The 12397-nt window shown below is 32.6% G+C and overlaps 2 protein-coding genes across 7 annotated transcripts; both read right to left on the reverse strand.

Moving 5' to 3' along the window:
• Positions 1-1398: 1398 nt before the first annotated feature.
• On the reverse strand, positions 1399-4928 carry LOC112706807 (protein CNGC15c). Of its 3 annotated transcripts, none has more exons than XM_072200991.1 (8): positions 4602-4928; positions 4240-4317; positions 3610-4150; positions 3322-3534; positions 2918-3210; positions 2595-2706; positions 2256-2492; positions 1399-2179 (listed from the first exon to the last, which is right to left on the reverse strand). In XM_072200991.1, the coding sequence occupies exons 2-8, from the start codon at positions 4266-4268 to the stop codon at positions 1502-1504; spliced, it is 2103 nt and encodes a 700-aa protein (XP_072057092.1). In that variant the 5' UTR covers positions 4269-4317; positions 4602-4928; the 3' UTR covers positions 1399-1501. The 3 variants fall into 3 exon arrangements, with proteins under 3 accessions (XP_072057092.1, XP_072057093.1, XP_072057094.1); XM_072200992.1 differs by having other exon boundaries at positions 4240-4454; positions 4602-4890; XM_072200993.1 differs by having other exon boundaries at positions 4455-4845.
• A 2514-nt stretch (positions 4929-7442) lies between these two features.
• LOC112706808 (receptor-like serine/threonine-protein kinase NCRK) lies at positions 7443-11327 on the reverse strand. 4 transcript variants are annotated; one of them, XM_025758305.3, is made up of 10 exons: positions 10840-11327; positions 10407-10493; positions 10118-10228; positions 9904-10017; positions 9397-9672; positions 9054-9295; positions 8683-8979; positions 8360-8593; positions 8049-8279; positions 7443-7963 (listed from the first exon to the last, which is right to left on the reverse strand). In XM_025758305.3, exons 2-10 carry the CDS (start codon positions 10474-10476, stop codon positions 7700-7702), a joined length of 1839 nt encoding a protein of 612 aa, XP_025614090.1. In that variant the 5' UTR covers positions 10477-10493; positions 10840-11327; the 3' UTR covers positions 7443-7699. The 4 variants fall into 4 exon arrangements, with proteins under 4 accessions (XP_025614090.1, XP_025614087.1, XP_072057095.1 ...); XM_025758302.3 differs by having other exon boundaries at positions 10118-10231; positions 10840-11278; XM_072200994.1 differs by having other exon boundaries at positions 10407-10539; positions 10840-11042.
• Positions 11328-12397: the final 1070 nt, after the last annotated feature.

Raw genomic sequence — 12397 nt, forward strand, 5'->3', positions numbered from 1 at the left:
ATGCCTAGAGTCAATGATCAAATCACATGCACTTCTTCGACTATTTTAACGACTAGAAATATTTGAAAAACAATAAAATCAACTTAAATCAGTTTAAAATTATTTTATTTTATATTTATTAATTATTTTTAAAATAAATACATAATATCATTTGGTCCATGAATTTTGGTTGCAATTTATGAGCTAAACCATGCTGATGAAAGCCTAGATGAACTTATCAGCATGTAGCATGAATTAAAAATGAGAAAGTCTAGGTCCAGCAGAAATTGTGATATATAGCCATCAATTAGCCATCAAAAGTAAAATGAGTAATCCTGCATCATTGGATATAATCTCCTACCGTTAAATACACCTATGATGGCTAATTGATGGTTATATATCACAATTTCTGCTGGCCCCTAGCACTCTTCATAAAAAATTTTGCGTGGGACATTTTCGTTTAAAAAAAAAATATTATAGTAAGATCTCTTACCTTTACAAAAATAAAATATACAAGTTTCATTGTTTTTATTTGAACAAATAAATTCTAAAAAATGTGATAAAATGACCTATATATCTTACTTTTATAAAGTTTAAAAACTTTTACGCAATAAAATTTTTTTTTGGACGAAAACGACCAACACAAAATTTTTTAAAAACCTGTCCTAATATATCCTAAAAAATTATAATTCACTCATATTTTTATAATGTCACTCTTTATATATTTTTTATATTTTCTTTTGTATGCATTTAAAAAAAATATTATCAAAATAAATAAGAATAATATTATCATTTTCCGATATCAATGGATCAACATCAATAGTTCAAGACTTTTTTTTAATCCGAATAAAATTAGGGTTCTTACAACTGATAAACCTTCAATGTACGATCCACGGCCCATAAAGCTACAAGAACAAGTGGAGTCCAAATACATAATAATGCAGAGAAAGCCCAATGTTAGCATGCTATCTTTAGTGTAAAAATAACAAAAAGATACCCTATTTTCTTGTCTGACCCAAGCAAAAAAAAAAAAAACATGCAGTTGAAAATAATAACAAAAAAAATAAAAAAATAACAAAAACGTCACTAAGAAAAACATAAAAAAAGAAAATAATAATATTTGAATCTAAAATTTTAGACGTTATACTTATTATGACAAAAAAAAATAAAGACATTATACTTATCAATATTTTGGGATATTCATGTGCAATATTCTTCTCGTTACAAGGATTCCTAACTCTTAATTTATATTTATACACGAATAAGTAAAAAAAAAAAGGAAAATATAATTACACACGACCAAGAGAATCTAATGAACAATGTACAAACTTTAAATCATCATCAGTATCTGAATTTTGTTAGACATCCAGTCTATGAAATCGTATTTGATAAATATTCTAAAATAGAAAGACAGAAATATGAAGCAATACAAATTTATTAATGAAATACAACATTTTTGTGTCAATATTTTCTATTTAAGATACTTATCAAAGACAATCGAATTTCGGCATTTGCATGCAAGTCATTCATCAACCGAAAAGTCAGGCTCAGCTGGCTTCTGCACAGAGCTAACTACACCAGAATCTGACCTACTAACACTTTTCCTACCACTCATCATCACAGCCTTTGATGTTGGAGTCTCAGGCTCAGAAACTGTTACATAATCATTATTATTATTATTAATATGATTATTATTATTATTCTCCTTTGCTCTTAGTCCAGCAAGATCCTTTCTCTTCTTATGCCTTCTCCAAGCAGCTTGAATGAAACATGCAGCCCAAGTTCTCCATTGGTGTGAATAGAATCTGAACTTGTGCCTAAGTTGCTTACTATGCAGCCTTCTAAACTGAGATGCAACAAATTTAAGATCTTCAGCAATGAGTGCAAAAGCCTCAACTTCTGAGAAGGCCTTAACAGTTCTTGTTGAAGAAGGGAGAATAACACTGGGCCTTGGGTCCAAGGCCCAAGTTAGAAGCTCCTCCCCACAGAAATCACCAGGCCCAATACGGCATGAGTTGAAGAATCCAGCTCTGCCACCATTGGTTGTGTAAGAGTCAAGGTGCCCTCTTATTATGAACAGCATTTCATTCACTGGATCCCCTTCTCTTACAAGGTAAGTTCCTTCAGTGCATAATGCTGGTTTTAGTCTTTCACATATTGCATCTAGCATGCTCTCATCCATTTGGTCAAACAATGGTACCTGTTACAATAATTTCATTATCATAATATATATAAACTTATCAGCAATAACTATCATAATTATTGTAACCACTTACTCCTCGAACAAGGTCAAGACAAAGGTGGCGCTTGATGTCTCTACGAAGATCTAATGGAAGACCTTTGAGAAGAGCTTCTTCATCAACTCCCCTAGTAGCCATCCATTTGTATTGATCATATTTTCTCACAGATTGTCTAAGTTCTTGTGGTAGTTGCCTGTGATGCATCCATTGTTCTGTGTCTGTTCTTTTCACCCTCCACTCTTCTAACCGCACAGTAGTTGATTGCAGGTATGTCTACACAAATTTTGAGTGCTACATATTAGTACACCCTATATATTCAACTATAATGAATAATGTCCTTCACTTGCACTCATTACTTATAGTAATAATAATTACCTGCATATTACCAATGAGTAATGCAAAAAGAACCAATCCAAGTGTTGCAACAACAACGGCAACCATAATTTCTCCAACAAAAGTGCTAGTAAGAAGGCCTTGTCCCAATGAACTGTAGCATAAAATAGATATATCGATTTCGACAGTTATTTTGAAACGAGGAAACTCACATGCAGTTGTCTTCACGTAAAGTTGATATTTGAAAACCTAGATGATTGGATAAGTTTGAGTAAATCATCATCTAATAGTTTTTAACTCTCAACTTTACGAAAAAACAATTGCATGTAAGTTTTCACACAAAAAAAAAAATGGTTAGTTATTACCTGAGATTCCTAAGGCCCCACCAAAGACAAAAGAAGTACTTGTTGAAGAATGATGAGGATGTAACTTGAGAAGTGACAGCATCAGCATATATACCAAACTGATAGAAGTTAGAATCTGGTGAGCAGAGGTTTGTGATGTTACTTGCTAGAAACCATAAGTCTCTTTTGGAATTTCCAACCCTGCGGCAGTCAAAGAATGCATATTCACAAAATGGCTTCTCAACATTGCATACATTTCTCCAACATGCTTCTTGCCTTTCTATTGACAGAAGGTACCAGCAAGCTCCTAAAATCTTCATGCAATACAACAAAACAAACAAAAGGGTACGAGTTAGTTGAAACTATTTTCACCTAGCACATACCATAATGCTATTTAAACATCTAAAAATAAGACAAGAACTTACATGGCTTGCCAACATGTAAAGCATGAGGTTGTAAGCAGCACCAGCCCATGCTGTTTCTGTGACAACCCCAGTAGCACTTACAATTTGTGAAGAGAGTGGGAAAATCAAATATAGCCTTGGAACATACTGGAAGATGATGAAAAACCGAAGCACATTCTTTGTGTTTGCCATGGTTGAACCCCTAAGAGTTGGGATGATAATCCAAATTAGCACCTACAATAAATAAAAGATGAGTATTGACAGGTATTGAGTTAGGAGAAGGGATAATGATTGATTAAGGTAAGGTACCTGAGGAATAGGCAGGGCAGCAAGAAAGTCTAACCAAAATCCCTTGAAAAGGTACTTAACTGCAATCTTGGAAGTGTCTATGACAAGTTCACCTCTTCCAAAAACTCTTGAAGAAGGAGCTACATAAGCAGTGCGAAACTTGGCGAAAATCTGAATGACATAGAAGGCATCACCAACTGTTCTTATCAAAGTAAGGGCAACTTCAAGTGTTACTCCAATGTCAATGCACACTTCATCTTGAACCACTGGCAAGTAGAAGAACAAAGGGTCCACAAACAAAGACACCAAGCTTGCCACCAAGAAGATCTTGTTCCACCTGTGGATCGCTTGGCCACGAGGATCTAAGATTATTTTTCTTCTTTTAACTCTCTCATAATCCTCTGAGAACACTCTTGATAAAACTCTACCTTTCAAGAACTTATTCCCTGCCTTTTTGTTGGAACTAGCCTCTGCTATTTGTGTTCCATCAATGTGGTATTTGACCTTCATACCATTCTTACTTTCACTCTTGTTATTTGGTAGCTCCAGATCATCCTCAAATCTATATATAATGTATGAAAACTTTCGATTAGAGGCTTTGTAATATATTCATAAGGAAAGAAACTTGGAGTTATTGTATAGGGAACAAACCTTACAGATCTTGAATTACCAAAACCCATCTTCTCTTGAGTCTTTAGAACAATGAAGATACAGAATTTGGAGAAGATTCTACAATTTATTAGTAGCTTATATTATAAACAAATAACATAAATCCATCATGTAAAGGAAGAGAACTTCCATATCTTTAGAAAACCTTTATTTTGGTATCATCATAATTTAAAAAATGGACCTGAAAAGAGTGAAACCTGTATTATTATGGAAACAACACCAGTTGAAGTTCCAAAAGCAACATGAAAACAAGAGTATTTGCAGTAAGATTAAAGTATTAAGTAACCAAAAGCATGTAAATAAGATGAGAATAAAAAATAATAGAATGAATGAATGCACTTTACTTAAGGGAGATAAGTGAGATCCTCAAGAATTTGCATTTGCTTCTGGTGTAAGCAAAAACTAACTAATTAACCATGTCACATTCAAATTCAACAAACTTATTAGCCTCTCATATATGCAGTAGTAGTGCCTGAAAGCTTGGTAGCTCTTCCTCCACCTTCTTTCTGAATTGAAAAACAGAAAGACGGTTCATTTTGCAGAACAGAGAACACGCTTAGAATGAATGAAAATAATGAGAGTTTCTCTATCTGATTCTGACTTTAATTGTTTTACATAAAAATTGTGCCACATGTGGCACCAAAGCATCCCCGTACGTTAATTAATTAATTGATGTAGGCATGTAGCTAGCCATGTTATTATATTACGATGTTCATGCCAGAAAAAAATAATTCCACGCTTTTGTCAAACCATAATTATTTGCGTATATTGATGATTACCCTTCACTGTCTCGAGTATTATCCTTGTTATTATTCATATACTAATAATGTATATAACAATGCTATAACAAATAATATTGTTTATAACTTTTTAGCCGCAGAGAAGCGTTAGTGTGACTCGAAAAGGAAGAGCAATGAAAGTGAAAATGATGAAATTGAGATAAGTAATTAACATTTTGAAAGATCCGAGGAGGAGTTGACTGCGTTAGATACGCTGCTATTTGGAATCTTGACACGTGTTTCCTTCACTCTCACTCTCCATACCTCAGATGCATAATACAATCTCCTATTTTATATGTATAAAAAAAATAATTAGTAATAATTAGTCTAATCTTCAATATGATAATACTAAAAAAAAATAAAAAAACTCAAATTTATTTTATTCAATATTTATTGTGCTATAATTAATAAATATTAAATTAAATAATTTTAATTTGTTTTAGTTAATTTTTTTTTATTTCTCAAACATTATTATATTCAATACATAGTTGACTGGGGTAGTAGCATGCATGTACTCATTTCCTTTCATTAGTCATTCTAGAGTTGAGCTTTTCTTTTTTTTTTAAATGAAAAAACATATATATTAAAAGGATGAAATCTGAAATAAATTCTTAAATTCTCAAATTAATTAAATAGAATGATAATGTTCCTGTGTGAGCTTCTGTTTATTCTCTAGTTAAAAATATCAATTTTTTCTACTTTAATTTTAGACACAAATGGAATGTGATACAAAACAATTCAAAGTTTTAATATGTCTTCTTATTATTGATATCCACATAAAATGTTTCAAATTATAATAAATATCTTATCATCATTATATACTTTGGTCTTAGGAATTTATCTATTGAAAATTGTTCATTTAAAAATCATAATATACAAATTCTTTGGCCTAGTTGTGTGAAACTGAAGTTTCTATCTCCTTTTCTTGTTTTTCTTTTTTCCCCCTAAAAGCCCAAAAGAAAATAGCAACCATTTTAATAACATGACAAAGTAAATAAAGCAATGACAAATTCCTTGCCTCATTGAGAAGAGACACATATTGTTAGGGAAACTTTGAACAAAATGCTTGTTTCATATAAGTTAAATGATTTTTTGGAGTAATATTTTATTTAAAATAGAACCATATTAAATTAACTATTTATCTAATAATAATATCAGGCTTTTTCCATGGCCAAAAAAAATAAAAAATTAAAGAAATCAATTTCGTAGGCCAATGAAATTCCAACAGCTAACAGCTTACAGCACAACATGAAGCCTCAAATTGTTTTCCTGTCGAGTGTCGGCACAACATTTCTACGGCCAGCACAGCAACACTCCATAACCAAATAAAATAAAATAAAAGATTTGAGGTATAAACAATTTACACAGTGAAATCGTTCTATGATTATTCTATTGAATTGAACTTTGTGCATTGCATGACAGTATAGTTGGCTATTTGCTATTATATTGATTTATGAATTATGATTTATCCTATGGTTCTATTTAAATCCTCTATACTATAGCAACAAGAAAAAGATAAGTGTATTATTTATATGGAGAGTATAAAGGGTATGGAAACAAGGCTTGTGATAGCATTAAATGTGCAAGTGGCATTGGTTGTACCTTACAGAAGATCCATCTATCAAATTTGTTAACCCCAAAATACAGTGTGTATCCATACTCAGAGGACCCATCTCACAATGATTTTGGTTTCACACCTCTTCAGAACCATGTGGTTTTGGTTCAGAATTTGTATGACTTTAAAAATTATACATTCAAATATAAATAAGTCCATAAAGTAGTATTATACTAGTATATAAAAGTTGTTATTTCTGATGAAGTAGAACACATATAAAGAAAATTCTAAGAAAAAAAAATGCAACAAGCTAAGAACTAGAGAGGAGGAGGCCCTGGTTCATAAAGAGGAGGGAAGCAGCAACTGAATAAACCACAGCAGCACAAAAACCATAAGCTGAAATGTAGAATAAAGCCAAACAAAACATGTTATAGGAGGATCAGTTCTAAGTTTGCATAACTCATTATCAAGCAAGGATAAGTGTTGTCTTACCATGTATCCAAGAATCCTCCATCAGGGGGAGCTTGACCTAGCAATGGTGTGCTTGGAGGAGGAGGATCCATCACCTACTTACAAGTTACAATAATGGTTTCTTCTCAACAAAGAAAAAGTAAGCACAGTTGATAGGTTTCTTACCATCCTTTCCTCAAGTCTTACCTTCATCTACCATTCAAACTTTGGATTCAAAATACAGCTAACAAAATAGTGTTAAGTCTATCTATTTAAACACTTGAAAGCCAATCCTTATTCATTGGTTAAGACTAGCACTAGTGGAAAAGAAAAAACAAAGAAATGTTGAGTGAAAATTGGGTACAAATAAATAGACCTAGCACTTATATCAGTACTACTGCTGAATTCAAATGCAAAATGCTTATTTCTATTGCTGAATGCTGATTGTTACAAGTTCATCACATCCAATTCTTCTACAAATAAAGTAGAACTGGAATCACAATTACCTATGCTTATCTTTTCTGTACAAGAATACAAGGAACATATTCAAAGTTCTTAGCTATAAACAACTCTTATGTGCTCTACATTACAAAGGAAAGTGAATGAATTTAGATCAGCACCCTTCTACATTCTTCAGTCTTCAGCATTCTGAACCTTTCTATGTTAATGTCATCAAGGAAAACGATTCGAACCGAGGTTCAGTTAGGTCTACCATTTCCTCTTCTGATGCATGCCAGCTCTCAGGAATTTTTGAAGTCAAGAGGATCAAACTCTCCATATACTTAGTTGAAAATGCATCTACATTTTCATTTTCATTCCCAACAACATGAAGATTGTTTTCAGTATCTTGTGACATGAAATTACAATAAGCGAATCGGGCCGACGAAGAAGCTTGCCTTGCCTTCTCTGCATCCTCTGATTCCTTCACATGTCCAGATTAGAAAATAAGAAACATGATCAAACTAAATGCAGTTCAGAAATGTGGACAAGAGAGTGAAAGTGTGAACCTGAAAAAGGCTAAGTGGAATGCTTATTCTTCTTCTAGATTTTCCTGGGGAAATACTTGAAAGAATTTGAACAACCTCACTCATGGTTGGTCTTGTGTCAGGATCCAACAGCAAACACTCTTTTGCTAAGTATGCCATTACCTTCACCTCTTCTTCTGGGAAGTTTCCTTTCAATCGCGGATCGATCAACTCTGTGATTAGTCTCCTGCTATCTTGCAAGAGAGGAGTGGCCTAAAACAGAAAGAATGTTACTATCAATGATGGTAAATTCAAGATAAAATATATAATAATAATATCAACTTAAGCATTACCCATATAACAAGGCTTTCTTCTCTGCCTGCTGATCTAAGGATTGGTTGCTGGCCACTGATAAGCTCAAGAAGAACCACACCAAAACTAAATACATCAGATTCAAGAGAAGCTCTCCCAACAATTGCATACTCGGGTGCGAAATACCCGAATGTGCCCTGCATTCTCTCTGGAGAGCCAGGACAACTGAGTATGTCATCAGCTATCAAGTTTTTAGCCATACCAAGATCAGTTATCTGCAATTCAGTCATATCAAAATCAACTTAATTAGAAGCATACTATAAATCATTAATGATTAACTATAAATTTGATACCAAACTCATACTTTTGCATGCCAATTTTCATCAAGAAGAATGTTGGTTGATTTGACATCTCTATGCAGAATTCTTGGAGCAGCTGCTTCATGGAGATACTCCAAACCCCTGGCAGCTCCCAATGCGATATTTACCCGAGTAGACCAACCCATGTTCTTTCCAAAAACTCCATCCAAACGGTCCCTCAAATTCCCATTAGGCATGTACTCAAACACTAGTAACCTATGAACATTTTTCCCTTTTAATTCTGAGCAGTATCCAAGCAATGGCACCAGATGACAATGATGAAGCCTAGACAATAGTTCAATCTGCAACAAGTGTTCCTTTAGTCTTATTTCTGTTTTCTTAAATCTAGACACTATAGAACATGATTAGTTACAACCTCAGTGAAAAATTCAGTGTCTGCTTCAGGTCCTCCTTCATCTTTTAATCGCTTAACTGCCACGTTACTTCCATCTTTAAGTCGTCCGCGGTATACATAACTACATCCACCAAGTCCAATTATGTTGGAAGTTGAGAAGTTTCCAGTGGCATTTTCCAGCTCAGAGAACGAAAATCGAATGATACTTCCATGAAAAGTTTCTCTATGGCTCCCAAACAAGAAAGAGGCCTTCTGAAAGCATCCTATATATATAACACAGGAGGGGAAAAAAGGTTATTAATAACCAAAAGAGAAGCAGCAAAATATGAGAACTTCTTCTTGAATTTGAATCAAAGAACAGTACCTGCAATATGACTCACTGGAAAATGAATAGCAGCTTTTGTTTCTGGAACTGAAAATGTTCTATGACTAATTAAGTTGGAGGTACTATTGTAACTTGTTTCTTTATCTGATAAAACCATTGGTGATTGAATTGAACAGCTGTCTCTTCTGCAGACATAGTATAGAACTGAGGCAATAAATGCAAGAGTGCTGCATACAACACATATTAAAAGCACAACTACTATCACAGTCCTTGTTGAAATGTGTTTCTTTGAACCTAATGCAACGCTTTTGCTTCCTGCACAAGACTCAAAACCATAAGATTAGTTGAAAAAAAATAATTGAAACCAATGACTTTTCTAACAAGGCAAGAGGCTAAGAAATGGTTTCAAGTCATGTTTTGAATCTACATGGCTAAAATTAAGCAAAGGGTTTTAAATTGTTGTCTGCAACCGAAATTTCGGCATAGTTTAGCTGCATTAGTAAACTTTCAAGATGGAAGAAAAAAGGAAGAAGGAAGATAAGATACCCCAGGTGCAGTTGCAGGATTTAAAGCAACTAGAGCTATGGCCACCTGCTGCCACTTTAGGGAATCCATTGGTATCACATATGCATGTCCATGAGGATTCACTATCTTCAGCATCTGCATAGAAGGTAAAGCAAATGCCATGAAAGGTTGAACACATAAAAAGCATTGCATGCTTACTAGTTAATATAAAAGCTTTAAAAGGTTACAAGTATACCTGAATGGCAATCACATGAGTGAGAACAATTAGAAAGAGAGTATCTATGGTTCCTTTGGAAAGAAGAACATCTACATTTCCACTTGTTTAGGTAAGTCTCAGAAGGTTCATCTGCTGACAACAACAACAAGAAGCAAAAGATCTAAGTAGAGATTAGTAGCTAACAATAAGGTAATCCTTTAACTGATAACAATTACTCAATTAGAGAGTCAGTTACCAATTGCTTTATAAGCTATGATACTAAACTAAACCAAACCAAACCAAATGCATTATGAATGGTGGCACTAACCACAGAATGAGTGCTGAATCCATAGCAAGCTAATAGCAAGAACAGCTGCAACTTTAAGTTGAGACTTCATTTATTCCAACCCATAAGCTGCAAGGAAAGCAAAAGAACATTTATTTGTATACAATTGCAACCCCTACAGCAAGAGTGAGGATTAAACATATTAATGGCTTCAATATATTCAAAGTATATCAGAGTCAATCTGAAGAACAAACACTACTAACTCATGATCATGAGTGTATGCTTTGGAATCTATCTATTTTGCCACTATAGTTATTAGAGATCATATCTGACAGAAAGATAAATAGCAAAAGAAAAAACAGCAAAAGAAGTGGGCATTAATCATTGAATCCCATGGTTTTCAGTTATATTTGTATCTATCTAAGATGCAGAAACTAAATGAGGGCCAATCATTTCATGCTTAATAAGGAGATACCAATTTTTGTGGGCAAGAGCTGAAAATTGGTAGGAAAGAAGGAATGAAAAACGTTTATCCCACAAACAACTGAGTTAAGTTCATCCATGATCCATCAAGTTCTGAAACAAAGATGAGATTGAGGTGATTGAAGTAGGGACTATATTGAAAGAGTTGCATATAGGATAGTTAATGCAATAAGATGAGGAATCACGGCACTGATTAATGTATAATGGACCCTTATTAGGACTAAATAAACAACTGTGTTCAATTGGAGGAAGCCACATATATTGAAGTACACTTTATTACGTAAGACAACAAACATGTGTATATAAAACTTGTATAGAGCTATGTTTGCCGACGGCTTCAGATACTAGATACTATATCATACATGCAAGGACTATGAAATTAAATAGGAAAAAAAATGTGAAAGTTTGTTTTAGCAGAACCTGTTCAAATTGTAGAGCTTAAGATCAAAGCATTATGTAAACCCTTTTATTAAAGGATTCAACTACCTTGTGTCGTAAGGTACATTTTAATAATAGAAATTTTTTATGTTCTTATATATATTCAGTAAGATACATGTTAATAAGGCTCTTTACCCTTTTGGCCTTTTTAAGTTTCACCAAATTAAAGTGAAGTGAAGTATATAACTATATATCCCTTAGCACCATGAATAACAGAAATGACATGATTAAGAATGAGGAAAGAGCAAAAGGCTAATGAGTAATGAGACAGATGAAAGTGGAAAGAGAGAGAGACCCCACTCGAATGGGTGCATTCTCTATTGATTATGTCCTTCACTAAACAAAACCACATGCATACAAAATAGGAAAATGAGGCTTAATTAATAAAGGGTCCATTTGATATACCACCCTCTCTTAAAGTGACCCCTTTGCTTACTGAAAGGGACCCTTCAACGCCTTTCTTTCTTTAGTCAAAAAACAAGGATGAAGTATAGTTTTTTTTTCCTTAAAGTTTCTCAAATTTTTTAAAATATCTTTAATTTTTATTTTATTTAATATTGTCTCTGAAGTTTTTAGTTTATATAAAATATACTTCTAATAACTAAATTTTTAAAAAATTTAAAATCTATATAATAATAATGTATAATAATTATGTCTAATTTACTTGTATTGAAGGTTGTTTTTGTGAAATTATTATTGAATTGATTGTAATTTTTTTTAAAAAATAGTTATTAGAAATATATTTGATACAAATAAAAAAATATTGGGATAAAATTAAAATAAAATAAATTTAAAAATATTTTTAAAATTTTTAATCAATTACAAAAATAAAAAATATCCTTTATCTAAAACCAAAATAATGAGATCAATAATTGAGTTATTTGAGTAGGACATAATACATGAACAACGAATGGTATACAAGTCACTAGATTAATTTATTATATCGAAAACTGAATAATAGTAAATGAGAATAATGCATATTAGTACCAAAATATTAAAAGTTTTTTCATTTCTAGTTACTTGAAGTTTTTCTTTCTTTTAATATATATATATATATATATATATATATGGTAAATTCTCTAATTAGTGATTATGTTAATTATGATTAAACT

This window comes from Arachis hypogaea, chromosome 8, assembly GCF_003086295.3.
Source record: "Arachis hypogaea cultivar Tifrunner chromosome 8, arahy.Tifrunner.gnm2.J5K5, whole genome shotgun sequence".
In the NCBI taxonomy this organism is placed as follows: Eukaryota; Viridiplantae; Streptophyta; class Magnoliopsida; order Fabales; family Fabaceae; genus Arachis; species Arachis hypogaea.